The 15827-nt window shown below is 48.3% G+C and overlaps 2 protein-coding genes across 3 annotated transcripts in view; both read right to left on the reverse strand.

Annotated features, from left to right (window-relative positions):
• LOC122924091 (E3 ubiquitin-protein ligase UBR4-like) overlaps nucleotides 1-3228 on the reverse strand; it is a gene marked incomplete at its 3' end in the record, with an annotated part of 69677 nt that extends 66449 nt beyond the window's left edge. The window contains exon 1 of the mRNA XM_044275014.1: nucleotides 3087-3228. Within this exon, the coding sequence (XP_044130949.1) occupies nucleotides 3087-3211 (125 nt within the window). The remainder of the gene's footprint in view (nucleotides 1-3086) is intronic.
• An 8280-nt stretch (nucleotides 3229-11508) lies between these two features.
• The window catches only part of LOC122924088 (ER membrane protein complex subunit 1-like), a 38667-nt gene continuing 34348 nt past the window's right edge, over nucleotides 11509-15827 (reverse strand). For both annotated transcript variants that reach the window (XM_044275011.1, XM_044275010.1), the window contains exons 22-23: nucleotides 14169-14298; nucleotides 11509-14078 (exon numbers count right to left, since the gene is read on the reverse strand). In XM_044275011.1, coding sequence (XP_044130946.1) covers nucleotides 13899-14078; nucleotides 14169-14298 — 310 coding nt within the window. In that variant the 3' untranslated portion in view covers nucleotides 11509-13898. The remainder of the gene's footprint in view (nucleotides 14079-14168; nucleotides 14299-15827) is intronic.

The following is a 15827-nucleotide window of genomic DNA, read 5'->3' on the forward strand; positions in this document are numbered from 1 at the left end:
CAAAGAATAAGGGTGTTTAGAACCGCGCTGCTCGGGGCTATGTGGTCCGTTTCGCCAGTGGATATGGCAGGGCACATAGCCCCGAGCAGCGCGGTTCTAAACACCCTTATTCTTTGATCATTTAGTGTGAACTACCTACCACACCATATTGGGACCAGCAGCGCAAGTATTTGTCCAAGTTGGGACTCAGGATTGACTCTTTTTGCTTTATATATATCTTGTATATATTGTTTTATATTTGCTTGTGGGTGCAGATAAAATGTATCAGTCTGGAGGAGTCCACAGCACAAGTCAGCCCGGCTCGGAGCCCTGCTGTATACAATGTCACCTCCTGTTTCCTTCCCAGGAAACCTTTAGGTGAGGGCTAGACTATTTTAAAGGATTTCTCCCATGATTAATGTAAAAAATGAATATCAGACATCATGTACTGATACATTTTATTGAACAGCTCAGAGGCTCTGCTACATTTTTAATTACATGCAGTTACAAAAGTATTCCGATCCAGGGGCTGGTTGGAAAACTATATTTTTTAGTGGGACAAATCCCCTTTAAAGTTGAAGGTCACAAGTGAGCCGCCGTCCAACGTGCCATACATCGCATTCTGTGACAGTCGTGTCATGCAACCAAAAATTCCTTATCTTTTTTTTTTTTCCAGTCTGGGTCGCATTAGGTCACATGCGTCAACCATAGCCCTCGGTCTGATGTTAGACAGGAGATGACAGGCGTCAAGGGGCTGACTAAACTGATCCTGCGGCGGGCCAGAAACGGGGGTTGTCAGGAGGAGTCAGGTCAGATTGGAAGGCGGTAAAAGTGGTGTGAGCATAGGGAATGTCAATGGTGGTGTAACCTGGGGATGTCAGGGGTTGTAGTATGACCTGGGCAGGAGTTACTCATCTTCATGACTGTCAGTGACTGGGGGTCTCAATGATCCAGGTTTTCAGGGGGCACTGTTAGAGGATGTCAGGGGTGAGGGCTATGATCCAGATTTGGGGTGGCAGGATCATCTGCCGCGATATTACAGCCAGGCAGATTTGGGGTGTCAGAGGTAATATCACAGTCAGGCACTATCAGGGGGTGTCAGGTGTGACCCAGATTTGGGGTGTCAGAGGTAATATCACAGTCAGGGACCATCAGGGGGTGTCAGGGGTAATATTACAGGCAGGCACCATCAGGGGGTGTCAGGGGTAATATTACAGGCAGGCACCATCAGGGGGTGTCAGGGGTAATATTACAGGCAGGCACCATCAGGGGGTGTCAGGGGTAATATTACAGGCAGGCACCATCAGGGGGTGTCAGGGGTAATATTACAGGCAGGCACCATCAGGGGGTGTCAGGGGTAATATTACAGGCAGGCACCATCAGGGGGTGTCAGGGGTAATATTACAGGCAGGCACCATCAGGGGGTGTCAGGGGTAATATTACAGGCAGGCACCATCAGGGGTGTCAGGGGTAATATTACAGGCAGGCACCATCAGGGGGTGTCAGGGGTAATATTACAGGCAGGCACCATCAGGGGGTGTCAGGGGTAATATTACAGGCAGGCACCATCAGGGGGTGTCAGGGGTAATATTACAGGCAGGCACCATCAGGGGGTGTCAGGGGTAATATTACAGGCAGGCACCATCAGGGGGTGTCAGGGGTAATATTACAGGCAGGCACCATCAGGGGGTGTCAGGGGTAATATTACAGGCAGGCACCATCAGGGGGGTGTCAGGGGTAATATTACAGGCAGGCACCATCAGGGGGTGTCAGGGGTAATATTACAGGCAGGCACCATCAGGGGGGTGTCAGGGGTAATATTACAGGCAGGCACCATCAGGGGGTGTCAGGGGTAATATTACAGGCAGGCACCATCAGGGGGTGTCAGGGGTAATATTACAGGCAGGCACCATCAGGGGGTGTCAGGGGTAATATTACAGGCAGGCACCATCAGGGGGTGTCAGGGGTAATATTACAGGCAGGCACCATCAGGGGGTGTCAGGGGTAATATTACAGGCAGGCACCATCAGGGGGTGTCAGGGGTAATATTACAGGCAGGCACCATCAGGGGGTGTCAGGGGTAATATTACAGGCAGGCACCATCAGGGGGTGTCAGGGGTAATATTACAGGCAGGCACCATCAGGGGGTGTCAGGGGTAATATTACAGGCAGGCACCATCAGGGGGTGTCAGGGGTAATATTACAGGCAGGCACCATCAGGGGGGTGTCAGGGGTAATATTACAGGCAGGCACCATCAGGGGGGTGTCAGGGGTAATATTACAGGCAGGCACCATCAGGGGGGTGTCAGGGGTAATATTACAGGCAGGCACCATCAGGGGGGTGTCAGGGGTAATATTACAGGCAGGCACCATCAGGGGGGTGTCAGGGGTAATATTACAGGCAGGCACCATCAGGGGGGTGTCAGGGGTAATATTACAGGCAGGCACCATCAGGGGGGTGTCAGGGGTAATATTACAGGCAGGCACCATCAGGGGGGTGTCAGGGGTAATATTACAGGCAGGCACCATCAGGGGGGTGTCAGGGGTAATATTACAGGCAGGCACCATCAGGGGGGTGTCAGGGGTAATATTACAGGCAGGCACCATCAGGGGGTGTCAGGGGTAATATTACAGGCAGGCACCATCAGGGGGTGTCAGGGGTAATATTACAGGCAGGCACCATCAGGGGGTGTCAGGGGTAATATTACAGGCAGGCACCATCAGGGGGTGTCAGGGGTAATATTACAGGCAGGCACCATCAGGGGGTGTCAGGGGTAATATTACAGGCAGGCACCATCAGGGGGTGTCAGGGGTAATATTACAGGCAGGCATCATCAGGGTTGTCACTGCTCTGAGGGGCACAGGGGACCAGTGTTCCGGGATGTTAGGGGTGACACTGCAGTCTGTCATTAGTTGTAATTGTCATTGTGGGGGTTGGGGGGGCAGAATAAATGATGACGTCATGCTGTGACAGTGCCCCCAGAGTGTAAGGGGTTGTCGGGCCCCTCGGGTGTCGGTTGTCAGGGCCGCTCCCGCACCTGTCATGGCCGCAGTGACACAGCTCTCTCCTCCCCCGGGTCCCCGGGCCCGCCGCCGCCTCTCCTCACCTCTCTATCACCGATGCCAGCAATTGCGGAAGCTCCTTCATGTCAAAGGCCGAGTAGGAGGCTGAGAGGAGCGGGCGTACCGCCACTTCCCAGCCGGGGCCCGAGCAGCCGCCGCTCGACGCCATCTTCCTTCCAGACAGTGACTGAGCAGCTACCGGAAGTGACGTTTTCCCTTACTAGAGAGGAGAGGACACGTGACATCCGGGCTCTGACCACCATATTGTGTGTGGCAGCCAATATCCTACTACGTTGGTATGGGAACATTAACCCTTTGGATAGTTTTATTATTTATTTATTTTCATTTTTACGTTTTCATTTTTCTTCCCTATCTTCCTTGAGCCATAATTTTTTTTATTTTTCCATTCACGTAGCTGTACGAGAGCTTGTTTTTTGCGGGACAAGTTTTCTTTTCTAATGCCACCATTTAATATGGCATACAATGTAGTGGAATGCAGGAAAAAAATTCCAAATGGGGTGGAATTGGAGAAAAAAAAACTATGCATTCCCTTTGCGGCAAAAAACTGACCTGTGCTGGGTCAGCATGATTACAACGATTCCATATATGTATAGATTTTATATGTCTAACTTCTGTAAAAATAGATGAAAACTTGGAAAAAAGAAAAACATTTTTTACATCGCCATATTTCATAGAAAACCTGTTGTATCTCTCTTATTCCAATTCACAGCGCTCAGATGGGGGGAACAACCTGCTGCCCCCTCCCTGAAAATCCCTGCGGAGCTCTTGTGAAATTACCGGGTTCAGGGACCAATGGGTGATGACTTACCCACTGCTCAAACCCCGGCTGCTGCAGAACCTCACCATACACAGGCAGGCCGCTGCAGAACCTTACCATACACAGGTAGGCCGCTGCAGAACCTCACCATACACACACAGGCTGCTGCAGAACCTCACCATACACACACAGGCTGCTGCAAAACCTCACCATACACACACAGGCTGCTGCAGAACCTCACCATACACACACAGGCCGCTGCAGAACCTCACCATACACACACAGGCTGCTGCAGAACCTCACCATACACACACAGGCTGCTGCAGAACCTCACCATACACACACAGGCTGCTGCAGAACCTCACCATACACACACAGGCTGCTGCAGAACCTCACCATACACACACAGGCTGCTGCAGAACCTCACCATACACACACAGGCTGCTGCAGAACCTCACCATACACACACAGGCTGCTGCAGAACCTCACCATACATACGCAGGCTGCTGCAGAACCTCACCATACACACACAGGCTGCTGCAGAACCTCACCATACACACGCAGGCTGCTGCAGAACCTCACCATACACACACAGGCTGCTGCAGAACCTCACCATACACACGCAGGCTGTTGCAGAACCTCACCATACACATGCAGGCTGCTGCAGAACCTCACCATACACACACAGGCTGCTACAGAACCTCACCATACATACGCAGGCTGCTGCAGAACCTCACCATACACACACAGGCTGCTGCAGAACCTCACCATACACACACAGGCTGCTGCAGAACCTCACCATACACACACAGGCTGCTGCAGAACCTCACCATACACACACAGGCTGCTGCAGACCTTACCATACATACGCAGGCCGCTGCAGAACCTCATCATACCCAGCATCCATCCCATCATCACAGATTACATTTTCAGGCCTTAGCTCTGTTTCACACAAGCTAGTTTTCAGTCCGGATGTGATCCGTGTAGTGAACGCACAGCATCCGGCGATTGAAGGCTGACCCATTCAATTCAATATGTCTGTGCACACGTTTTTTTCCACCCATCACCTTTGCGGTCAGGAAAAATCGCAGCACGTTCTATATTGTGCATCTTTGGCCCCATAGAAGTAAAGCGTTAATTTTAACGTAAATTTGTTTTCCCTTAGTCCTAACAGCAGCACAAGTGGGGAACGGGGGGGAGTTCTCCCCTGTGAAACTGGTAGGACAGGTGGAATTTATATTGATGAAAATTTTACTACCAAGCTAATTAAACAATTAACCCACCCCCTAAAAAGGGACGCCCGCCCCTCTACCAGTGCTTTGTCAGCAAGAACAGAAAACAAAAGTAGGGTGGGAAATTTGTGTGCTGCTGTTAGGACTAAGGGAAGTACATTTACGTTAAAATTAACGCTTCCCTTACGTCCTAACCAGCAGCACAAGTGGGGACCTAGCAAGGAGCAACTGACAAATTGGGAGGACCCCCCGTTCTCTTTAACTTTTTTTTTTTTTATGAGAGGGCGGCACTAAGATTGGTACGTCCAAATGCCACACCCTCAGAGCGCCTAGATGAGAGGGCGGCACTAAGAATGGTACGTCCAAATGCCACTCCCTCAGAGTGCCTAGAATCTAGGCGGTAATGCTTCATAAAGGTGCTGTGGGAGCTCCAAGAGGCTGCAGCACAGATTTGTTCTAGTGGAACCAAACTTTTCTCTGCGTACAAAGTAGATACTGCCCTTGTAGAGTGGGCAGTGACAAAGGATGGAGGAGCCAATCCCTGAGCTAGAAAAGCTTCATGGATTGCCTCTTTTACCCATCTACTCAAAGAGAGTTTAGAGTCCTTTAGACCTTTGTTTTTCCCCGACAAGGACAGCAGGAGGTGTTCGGATCTTCTGAAGTCCGCAATTCTGTTCAGGTAGATTCTGAGATTTCTTGAAATGTCAAAGGAATGGAGGGCTTCCTCCTTCGGAGATAAGGGAGAGAGACATAAAACCGGTAAGGTGATGGTCGGGTTAGTATTTCTAAATGATGGTACCTTGGGGACAAAGGTTGGTAGAAACCTCAACAGAACTCTGTCCTGGAGGAAGAGGGTATAAGGCTCAGCGGCTGCCAAGGCCTGAAGTTCTCCAATCCTCTTGGCCGAAGTTATGGGCAGTAGAAATGTGACCTTTAAAGATAAAAATCTAAGGTCCACACTTTCCAAGGGTTCAAAGGGGGGAGAGGATAGCCCCTTCCGAACAACAGATAAATCCCATTCAGGGATAGGTCTCAGGATTCTAGGTTTTAATCTTTCGGCTCCTTTGAGGTACCTCCTGAGTAGGGGGTCTTGAGCTAAAGGTCTGCCTAAAAAGGCAAAAAGAGCACTGGTATGAACTCTGATTGTTGACGGGCTTAGACCCTTGTCCAGGCCGTCCTGCAGAAACCTTTTCTAGTCCCGAAGCCGTCGGGCGATTGGCGCATGATCATAGACCTGCGTTACCTAAATTGGTTTATAAGACCAAAGCGATTCAGAATGGAGACCATTCGATCACTTATCAGCATCCTAAACCCTGGCCATCTAATGATCACCTTAGATCTGAAGGATGCTTACCTTCACATCCCCATTCACCCAGCTCACAGGAGGTTTTTAAGAGTTGCGGTCTCCAAAAGAGGGATGGTAAAACATTACCAGTTTGCTGTGCTGCCTTTTGGCATTTCTTCCACTCCCCACACTTTCTAAAAGTTGCTACTCTAGACGTTCTTTTATCTCATCTTCAGCTGGCTCTTCAGTCTCTCCAGCGCTTGGGCTGGCTCATAAATTTGGAAAAATCGGAGATCCTTCCGTCTACCTCCAGGATGTTCCTGGGTTTTATTGTGGACTCCGAACTGATGACTCTTTCCCTTTCTCCAGAGAGGAAGGATCGAGTGATAAGAGCCGCGTAGTTCCTCATGGCACCTCGGCGGGTGTCCATCAGAACTCTCATGAAGATGTTAGGCCACATGTGAGCATCTGCGGAAGCAGTTCCTTGGGCCCTACGTCACCTACGTCCACTTCAGGATGAAGTGTTAGCATTTTGGAATCGCAACCCCAAGGGGTTGGACAAGACGCACTCCCTGTCTACCGAAGTCCGTTCCTCCCTCAGGTGGTGGAGGAACCTATCAGATGGAAGGTCCTTGATTCAACCTCGTTGGATCGCGTTGACCACAGACGCCTCCGTTCTAGGTTGGGGAGCCCATCTGGAGGAGAATCCAGTACAAGGTACCTGGAGTCCTCAGGAGAGGCTTCTCTTATCCAATCTGAGAGAATTGAGAGCAGTTTGTCTCGCTCTCTACCACTTTGCTCCTCTTATCCTCGGAAAGGCGGTAAGAGTCCGCTTGGACAATACGACCGTAGTCGCTTACATTAACAAACAGGGAGGCACAAGATCTCCACCTCTCCTCCAGAAAGTTGGTCTAATTCTTGCTTGGGCAGAAACTAGTCTATCCCACCTTTCGGCTTTTCACATCAGAGGAAATCTCAACGTAGTTGCAGATCAGCTGAGTCGGGGTCTGCCAGTTCCAGGCGAATGGTCGTTGAACAGAGATGTTTTCACCCAGATCACTCTCCGGTGGGGTGCTCCAGAGTTCGACTTGATGGCGACCCGCTTGAACACCAAGGTGGACAGATTCTGCTCCCTCTACAAGGAGGACAATCCTCTGGCGTTAGGCTCTGTCCATAACATGGAGGTTCAGGCTGGCTTACGTATTCCCTCCAATTTCCATGATACCAAGGGTATTGACGAAAATCAAACAAGACCAGACCCCGGTCATTGCGATAATACCATTCTGGCCGAAGAAGTCTTGGTTCACCCAGCTCATGAAGATGAGTCAGGGCACATATTGGAGACTTCCCCTAGTACAGGACCTTGTGTATCAGGACACAGGTCCCTGCCTACATCTGAGGAAACTCAATCTGACAGCCTTGAGATTGACAGGTCCCTACTAGAAGCTAGAGGGCTTTCTGCGGAGGTCTTAAGAACCATTTCACACTCCAGGGCGGAGTCTACAAACAAAGCTGAACTCCTCCTGAGGAAGCGAACAACACACGAAACGCGCGTCGAGGAGCGCCATTGCCCTGGTGTCAGTCCCAGCTTTGTTGGTATGTAGCCTCATTACTTTGTGCACCGCCTGGCAGTTAGACATGCTTGTTCTGGACCTAGGTAGTGTTGCCGTTCAGTATTTTGGGGCACGTACGCAGTTCTAATATAGCTCATGTTCGCTGTTGCATCACATCCATTCGGATATTTTTTACATTCTCTGTATTGTACAATTGAGGTATTACCATCACGATTTGTGTGACTGGGCTGATAGTAGGGTGATGTAGGACTGTGGTTGTCCCTGCCCATTTACTTATATGTATTATGCATCATGTACATTTTTATTGATACATTAATAAAATTGATTTGCATTTCTCTACATTGGTGTGTCATGCACTCCTTATTTGTTGTGTCATTTTCTAGGATATACAAGATCTTCCTTCAGTGGTGTGCTGATAAAGAGGTTGTACCCGCAGATCCTCCTCCTTCAGCGATTCTACAGTTTCTGCAGGACGGCCTGGACAAGGGTCTAAGGCTCCATTCACACATCCGCAATGTGTTTTGCGGATACACGGAGCCACGGATCCGCAAAACACGGAAAGCGGCAATGTGCGTTCCGCATTTTGCGGACTGCACATTGCCGGCACTAATAGAATATGCTTGTTCTTGTCCGCAATTGCGGACAAGAATAGGACATGTTCTATTTTTTTGCGGAAACGGAAGCACGGATGCGGAAGTGCGGATCCGCAAATGTGGATGCGGACAGCACATTCCGGCCCCATTGAAAATGAATGGGTCTGCACCCGTTCCGCAAAATTGCGGAACGGATGCGGATCCATTTTGCGGACGTGTGAATGGACCCTCAGCCCGTCAACGCTCAGAGTTCATACCAGTGCGCTTTCTGCCTTTTTAGGCAGAACTTTAGCTCAAGACCCCCTACTCAGGCGGTACCTCAAAGGAGCCGAAAGATTAAAACCTAAAGGCCTCTAAACCCTCTTTGAGTAGATGGGTAAAAGAGGCAATCCGTTAAGCTTTTCTAGCTCAGGGATTGGCTCCTCCATTCTTTGTCACTGCCCACTCTACAAGGGCAGTATCTACTTCGTACGCAGAGAAAAGTTTGGTTCCACTAGAACAAATCTGTGCTGCAGCCTCTTGGAGCTCCTACAGCACCTTTATGAAGCATTACCGCCTAGATTCTAGGCACTCTGAGGGTGTGGCATTTGGACGTACCATTCTCAGTGCCGCCCTCCAATAAAAATAAAAAAAGAGAACGGGGGCCCTCCCAATTTGTCAGTTGCTCCTTGCTAGGTCCCCACTTGTGCTGCTGGTTAGGACGTAAGGGAAGCGTTAATTTTAACATAAATTTGTTTTCCCTTAGTCCTAACAGCAGCACACAAATTTCCCACCCTATTTTTGTTTGTGTACTTGCTGATAAAGCACTGGTAGAGGGGCGGGCGTCCCTTTATAGGGGGTGGGTTAATTGTGTAATTAGCTTGGTAGTAATTCTAACCAATAAAAAGTCCTACCAGTATTACAGGGGAGAACTCCCCACTTGTGTTGCTGTTAGGACTAAGGGAAAACAAATTTACGTTAAAATTATACGCATTTCAAATACAACCCGGACTGATAAAAGCACACACTGAACGCAAATCGCAGACAAAACTGATTGAATTTGCATGCAAAACTGTCTGTTTTTCGATGAACAGATCCTGACACAATCCACGTTGCTTGAGTGAAACAGGCCTTAGGCTACTTTCACACTCGCGTTTGGTTATGGATCTGCACAGATGGATCCGCACCAATAATAAAACCGCATGCATCCGTTCAGAACGGATCAGTTTGTATTATCTTTAACATAGCCAAAAATTGTGTCAGTGAAAACGGATCCTTCCCTATTGACTTACATTGTGTGCCAGGATGGATCCGTTTGCCTCTGCATCGTCAGACACCAAAACGCTGCAGGCAGCCTCCAGAGCAGAATGGAGACTGAACGGAGGCAAACTGAGCGGATCCTTTTCCATTCAGAATGCATTAGGGAAAAACTGATCCGTTTTGGACCGCTTGTGAGAGCCCTGAACGGATCTCAGAAACGGAAACCAAAACGCCAGTGTGAAAGTAGCCTTATATTAATCAGCATTTATAACTAAAATCTAAAATTCTAATTCTCACTCTTTGCTTTGGAGAAAAATTGGGTAACAACCACGACGACGCCTGATGAGGGCCCCCCACCGTGAGCTTGTAGGGGCAGCGCTATACGGTTTCATAACCTCATATCAGTTTTTTACAGCTGTGCTTTTGTAGGCCCAGAACAATCTCATTCTGAATGGCGATTAGCAGCGTCCGTGCGCGTCTCTGTATTCAGTCACAAGAAAGCTTCGAAGTGTGGACGAGGCGCTGGTGAACAGCTTCCCACAGGGACTACTTTGAAGGCAACCACAGGGAAATTCAACAAGGCGGTAGGTGGCACTTTTACCGCAATGGATTTGTCAGACCTTGTAATGTCCACCCAGGGCCGGTGCAAGGATTTTTTTTTAACACAAGCGAATCTACATTTTGGCGCCCCCTCCCCATCATTTCACATTTCTGCCCCTCATGATTCATGTCCATTTCTTGCCCCCCCCCCCCATCATTTCACATTCTGCCCCTCATGATTCATACCGATATTGATTTTTTAGAGCAGATACCGATAACCTGTAAACTTTCAGGCTGATAGCCAATAACTTATACCGATATTCCCTATTCACCCTGATAGAGTTCTATTAAGTTGCAGCAGGGATGTTCCCATGGCAGCCAGGGCTTCAGTAGCGTCCTGGCTGCCATGGTAACTGATCGGAGCCCCAGGATTACACTGCTGGGGCTCCGATCAGAACTGCCACTGCACCAGCAATGAAATTACTTAGGTTAGGGGGGACGACGACCCTGTGGCCACTGCCACCAATCACTTTAATACTTGGGGGGAGCGCACTGTGCCACCAATGATAATCTTGAATACAGATACAGGAGGAGGGTACAGCTGGTATGCTGGCTGCTTGACTCTGGGGAGGACACTCAGGAGGAGGAGGCTGCTGCCGTTCGCCGAGCACACTAGATAAGATGGCGGCAGCGGTAAACCCTCCTCCTGCTTTAATATTAGCCAGACATTCATTGGTGGCAGTGGTGCGGGCAGCTTCAGAGCCCGCTCATTTTATTGGGCTCTGCGGCGGCCGCGTCATAGGAGGGAGGGATTCCCTCAGTCCTTCTCCACTGACTCTGGCCAATGAACATGGCGGCGCGCGCCAAGCTTTCTCATAAGCCAGCAGCGCTGGACGCATTATCAGCATATCGGCAAGGTTAGATGCCGATAACTTTGAAAATCCTGAATGTCGGCAGACAATATTGGTAAATCCGATAATCGGTCGATCCCTACTCAATAGTGCTTTCGGATTCAAGTGAATGGGTCCACATCGGTGATGCGGTGCTCAAACGTCCGGAGCTTGTATATTGCGGGCTGCAATACGGGCCCGGCCGGCACACGTTCGTGCTGCACCGAGCTTTTCCAGAGCCCTGTATGGCCAGTCTGTTGGTTACACAATTATGCATCCCTCCCATATCACTGTGTCGTCACATCATTCAGAAACAGCAGAAGCTTTAAGAGTTATCAGGTTTTATTTGTGAATAGAATATATCCACTGAACATTGGAAATTTTGCTTAAAACGTTCCTACAGATAAATCATCAAGTCCTGGGGTGAAATAAAACAATAATTATATAAATTAAGGACCTCCATAATCTCAGATTTTCTAATACCACATATGCACCTCCCATGCAAACAGACGAAAAAAGGGACATAACTTGTTTAGGGCAATATATAAGATGTATATGACAAGCATACAGATTATATCTTTTATTCAGCATCCAGTGGTCCAGAATGGTCATCGTCCTCCTCCATATTCTTCTATGGTAGCGATGCAGATCTTCCATTTATTTCCGGATGGGCCAGGGACGGAAGGCTTGGGGTATTCAATTAAATTATCAATATGGAGTCTTACGTAACCATCTGGCAACTCTTCAAACTGACTGGCCATGAATATATTAAGAGACCATATTAAAATGTTTTTCCAAGAGGTTTTTTAACTGATGCTCGGGGTCTGACACCCAGAACCCCCGCCGATCAGATGTTGGAGAAGGCACTGGCACACGCAGTAGCGACGCATTCTTCTCTCTGCTCACCAAGCACAGCGCCGTACATTGTATAGCGGCCATGCTTGGTATCGCAGCTCAGCCCCATTCACTTCAATGGGACTGAGCTGCGCCTAGATCATATGACTAATGAATGTGACATCACAAGGTCTAGGCGCTACTATGAGCATCGCTGCCTTCTGAAACAGCTGATCTGCAGGAGTCCTCGTGTCAGACCCCACCGATCAGATAGTGATGACCTATCCAGAGGATAGATCATCCGTATAAAAAAAGTCTCGAAAAACCCCTTTTAAAGGCTTCATGTACGCGATCATATTTTGGATTTCCCAAACGAGAATCCGCAAAATAAGAATGACTGCCGTGTTGCGTCCATTTCAAACTCATTGACTTGGGTCCACGGTCTGCATTTTGCAGCCAAGAATGGGACATGCGGAAAGCAGACAGATGTGCTTTCCGCATCCGTATGTCTGTTTCGCAAAAAGATAGAACACGTCCTATACTTGGCCACAAAATGCAGACCACAGAACCACTAAAGTCAATGCGTCTGTAAAAGACGGATGCAACATGAAAGTAACACGGACGCCATCCGTATTTTGCGGATCCACGTTTTGCAAAATACACATGGTCGTGTGCATGAGACCATATAGCGGTTAATCAAAGAGGTTTCCTTTTCAAATGCCTTATGGGTAGCATTCTAAGCTATGGCCCCATGCAATACTCTTTCCTCTGCCATGAGGGGTAGGGGGTCCCAGCAGTAGAACAAGGGGTTGTAGGGGCCCTGCAAACAAGTCATGTACCATTTAAACAATTTTTTTTTTTTTATTGTATAATTTCTGTTATTTTCTAATATACTTTCTGGATCAATTCTTCATCATTTTCAAGAACTCTGGTACCCGTCAGTGAATCGAAACATTCCCGTTTACCTTCAGAGGCTAAAAATAACCCGTCCTCACATAAATGTTTTTTCGTCTTCTACAATTGCATCCAATTCTGATAGTTTGGTACAATGTATCAGTCTGGAGCTCCGCTTAGGTCAGAGGGCGGAATGTATTAAAGGGTTTCTGTCTAGTGTTGAGCGAACTTGTGTTTTAAAGTTCTGCGTCTAAAGTTCGGGTTATCGAAGAATCCAGTTATGGATTCCAAATTCAGTTATGGTCCGTGGTAGCGGAATCCATAACGGGATTCTTCGATAACCCGAACTTTGGACGCAGAACTTAAAACACAAGTCCGGGGGGTGCGGGGTAGGGCGTTGCACCTGTTACTAGAGTCTCAGTTCGCCCACCTCGCCCGCCCGCCTTCTACTCTTGATTGACAGGGCCAGGCCAGCGTTGTTCTCCTCCTGCCAGACCTGTCTGCCGGGGACTAGCCTAAGAAATTCCCCTTAGAGAGTATTGTCCAGATTAGATACAAATGTAAGAAGCCCTCAGCTGTGACAAGTATTAGATCTGTCGGATTTCTATCCTCTTGATATAAACAATGAGTGTCCCCATTCACTGACAGCAAGCAGCGATCCAGAAAACAGTGAGAAATTGCAACACAAAATATATTATAAAGTCACAGAACTTTTCATCATGTAACGATTGCACATAAAACCAGAAATCTGAGAAAAATTACTTTCACTCATCCATTCAACCAGCAGAGATTTCCTCCCTATTTACTCCAGTGCAGGCCTGTCCACCAGCAGTGGGGTGGCAGTGACGTGATGGCAGGCTGGCGCGTCACAGATTCAAGTTACAGCAGTCGTTTCCATGCACCCAGAGCCCATGGACAGCCTCCTCTCTTCAGCCATCAGAGATGGAGAGAGAGTCTTTAAGTCTCTGGTGTCTGAAGGCTCCTTTGTTCTCCTGGCTTAGCGCCACGCCCGATTCAGGAGCTTAACTTGTGCCAGTCTCTTGGTGATCATTGTGGCGAAGACCAGGCCGATGAGCACGCTGCTGATCAGGATGTAATCATAGTCATCCTTCAACACGTCAAACTGCTTGGAGGGGTAGACGCGAGTCTGGTAGATGTCCAGACCATAGGCTACAACCTGCAACGGGAAAGGAAGGGAGGTCAAAACACCACACAGCCCTCCAGGACAAAACATCAGCAGCCCGACCACCATCTCCCAAATACTTACAAGACAGGTGGACTCCAGGCCGGACGGGGCCGTGTAAATCCCCCTCATTCTGGATATGGACTGGTTGTAGTTTATAAAGCGTTCAGCGTGAATCTGAATGTCAGGCGTGTAGGGAATCAGGTTCTCTTCCCTGCAGAACGAAAAGAAATTGCACAGGTTCAGGTCTGAAAGGGTCGTAGGTGACCATAAGTGTTGTCACTTCAAGTGAAATCTCCAAGTAAGGCTACTTTCACACTGGCGTTTTAGTTTTCCGTTTCGGAGATCCGTTCAGGGCTCTCACAAGCGGTCCAAAACGGATCAGTTTGTATTCTAATGCATTCTGAATGGATAAGGATCCGCTCAGAATGCATCAGTTCAGTCTCCATTCCGCTTTGGAGGCGGACACCAAAACGCTTGGTGTCCATCTGATGAAACGGAGCCAAACGGATCCGTCCCTAAGTCAATAGGGACAGATCCGTTTTTACTGACAATCTGGCACAACAGAAAACGGCAATGTTAAAGATAATACAAACAGATCCGTTCAGAACGGATGCAGACGGTTGTTTTATCAAAATGCGAGTGTGAAAGTTAAATACAAGCGGTCGCGCATAAGTAAGGCTACTTTTACACTCGCGCTTTGTGCGGATCCATCTTGTATCTGCACCGACGGATCCGCACGAATAAAGCAAATGCTTGTATCCGTTAATAACTGATCAGTTTGCATTATTCATTCAAAAAAAAGTCTAAGGATCCATCTTGACTTACATTGAAAGTCAATGGGGGACGGATCAGTTTTCAATTTCACCATATTGTGTCAGTGAAAAACGGATCCGTCCCCATTGACTTACATTGTAAGTCTAGACGGATCCGTTAGGCTTCGCATAGTCAGACGGTCACAAAAATGCTGCAGGCTGCGTTTTAGTGACCGTCTAAAAACGCAACGGAGGCCAAACGCAGCCAAACTGATGCATTCTGAACGGATCCTTAACCATTCAGAATGCATTGAGGCTAAACTGATCCGTTTTGGGCCGCTTGTGAGAGCCCTGAAACGGATCTCACAAGCGGACCCAGAAACGCCAGTGTGAACGTAGCCTTAGGTGTACGGATTTTCAGTCAACATTTCCGCTACTTCAGACTACACTGGTAAACTGGGTGGGGAAAAAATTTGTTGCAGATACACGCAGACTTTGACACAGATGGGATGCAGATTTTACCTTGTGTGTTCAAATTCACAGTAAATATCCACATGCTGTGGATTTAAAATCCATAATAAGACATGCAATCTTCTATGTCGAATTTATCTGCAGAGTGTGGATGAGTGTGACGCTTTGCGATCCACAGCGATACTAGGAAATCACAAATGCGCCATATTTCTCAATCACAAAGACAAAAGAGCCTTCACTAAGAATCTTCTCTTTCACTAAAGGAGTAACTCACAGATCAGAGGTACAATTAGCACCTTCTTGCTAAAGAATCTTCCTGCCCCATGCCAGGTTTAAGTACCCATCAATCTGGTATTCTCTTGACAGAACCTCATAAACCTGGTCTCTCTGCAGCCATAGTGTCTCCAATACCAGCAGGGGTCTCACACCTTTAGCCTGGGCAGCGAGCTTCAGAAGAAAAGGACAGATCCTTATCACACAGCTGGTTGGTACAGGAGGAAAGATGACCTGAAAGTCA

The sequence above is a fragment of the Bufo gargarizans genome, unplaced genomic scaffold (assembly GCF_014858855.1).
Source record: "Bufo gargarizans isolate SCDJY-AF-19 unplaced genomic scaffold, ASM1485885v1 original_scaffold_2222_pilon, whole genome shotgun sequence".
In the NCBI taxonomy this organism is placed as follows: domain Eukaryota; kingdom Metazoa; phylum Chordata; class Amphibia; order Anura; family Bufonidae; genus Bufo; species Bufo gargarizans.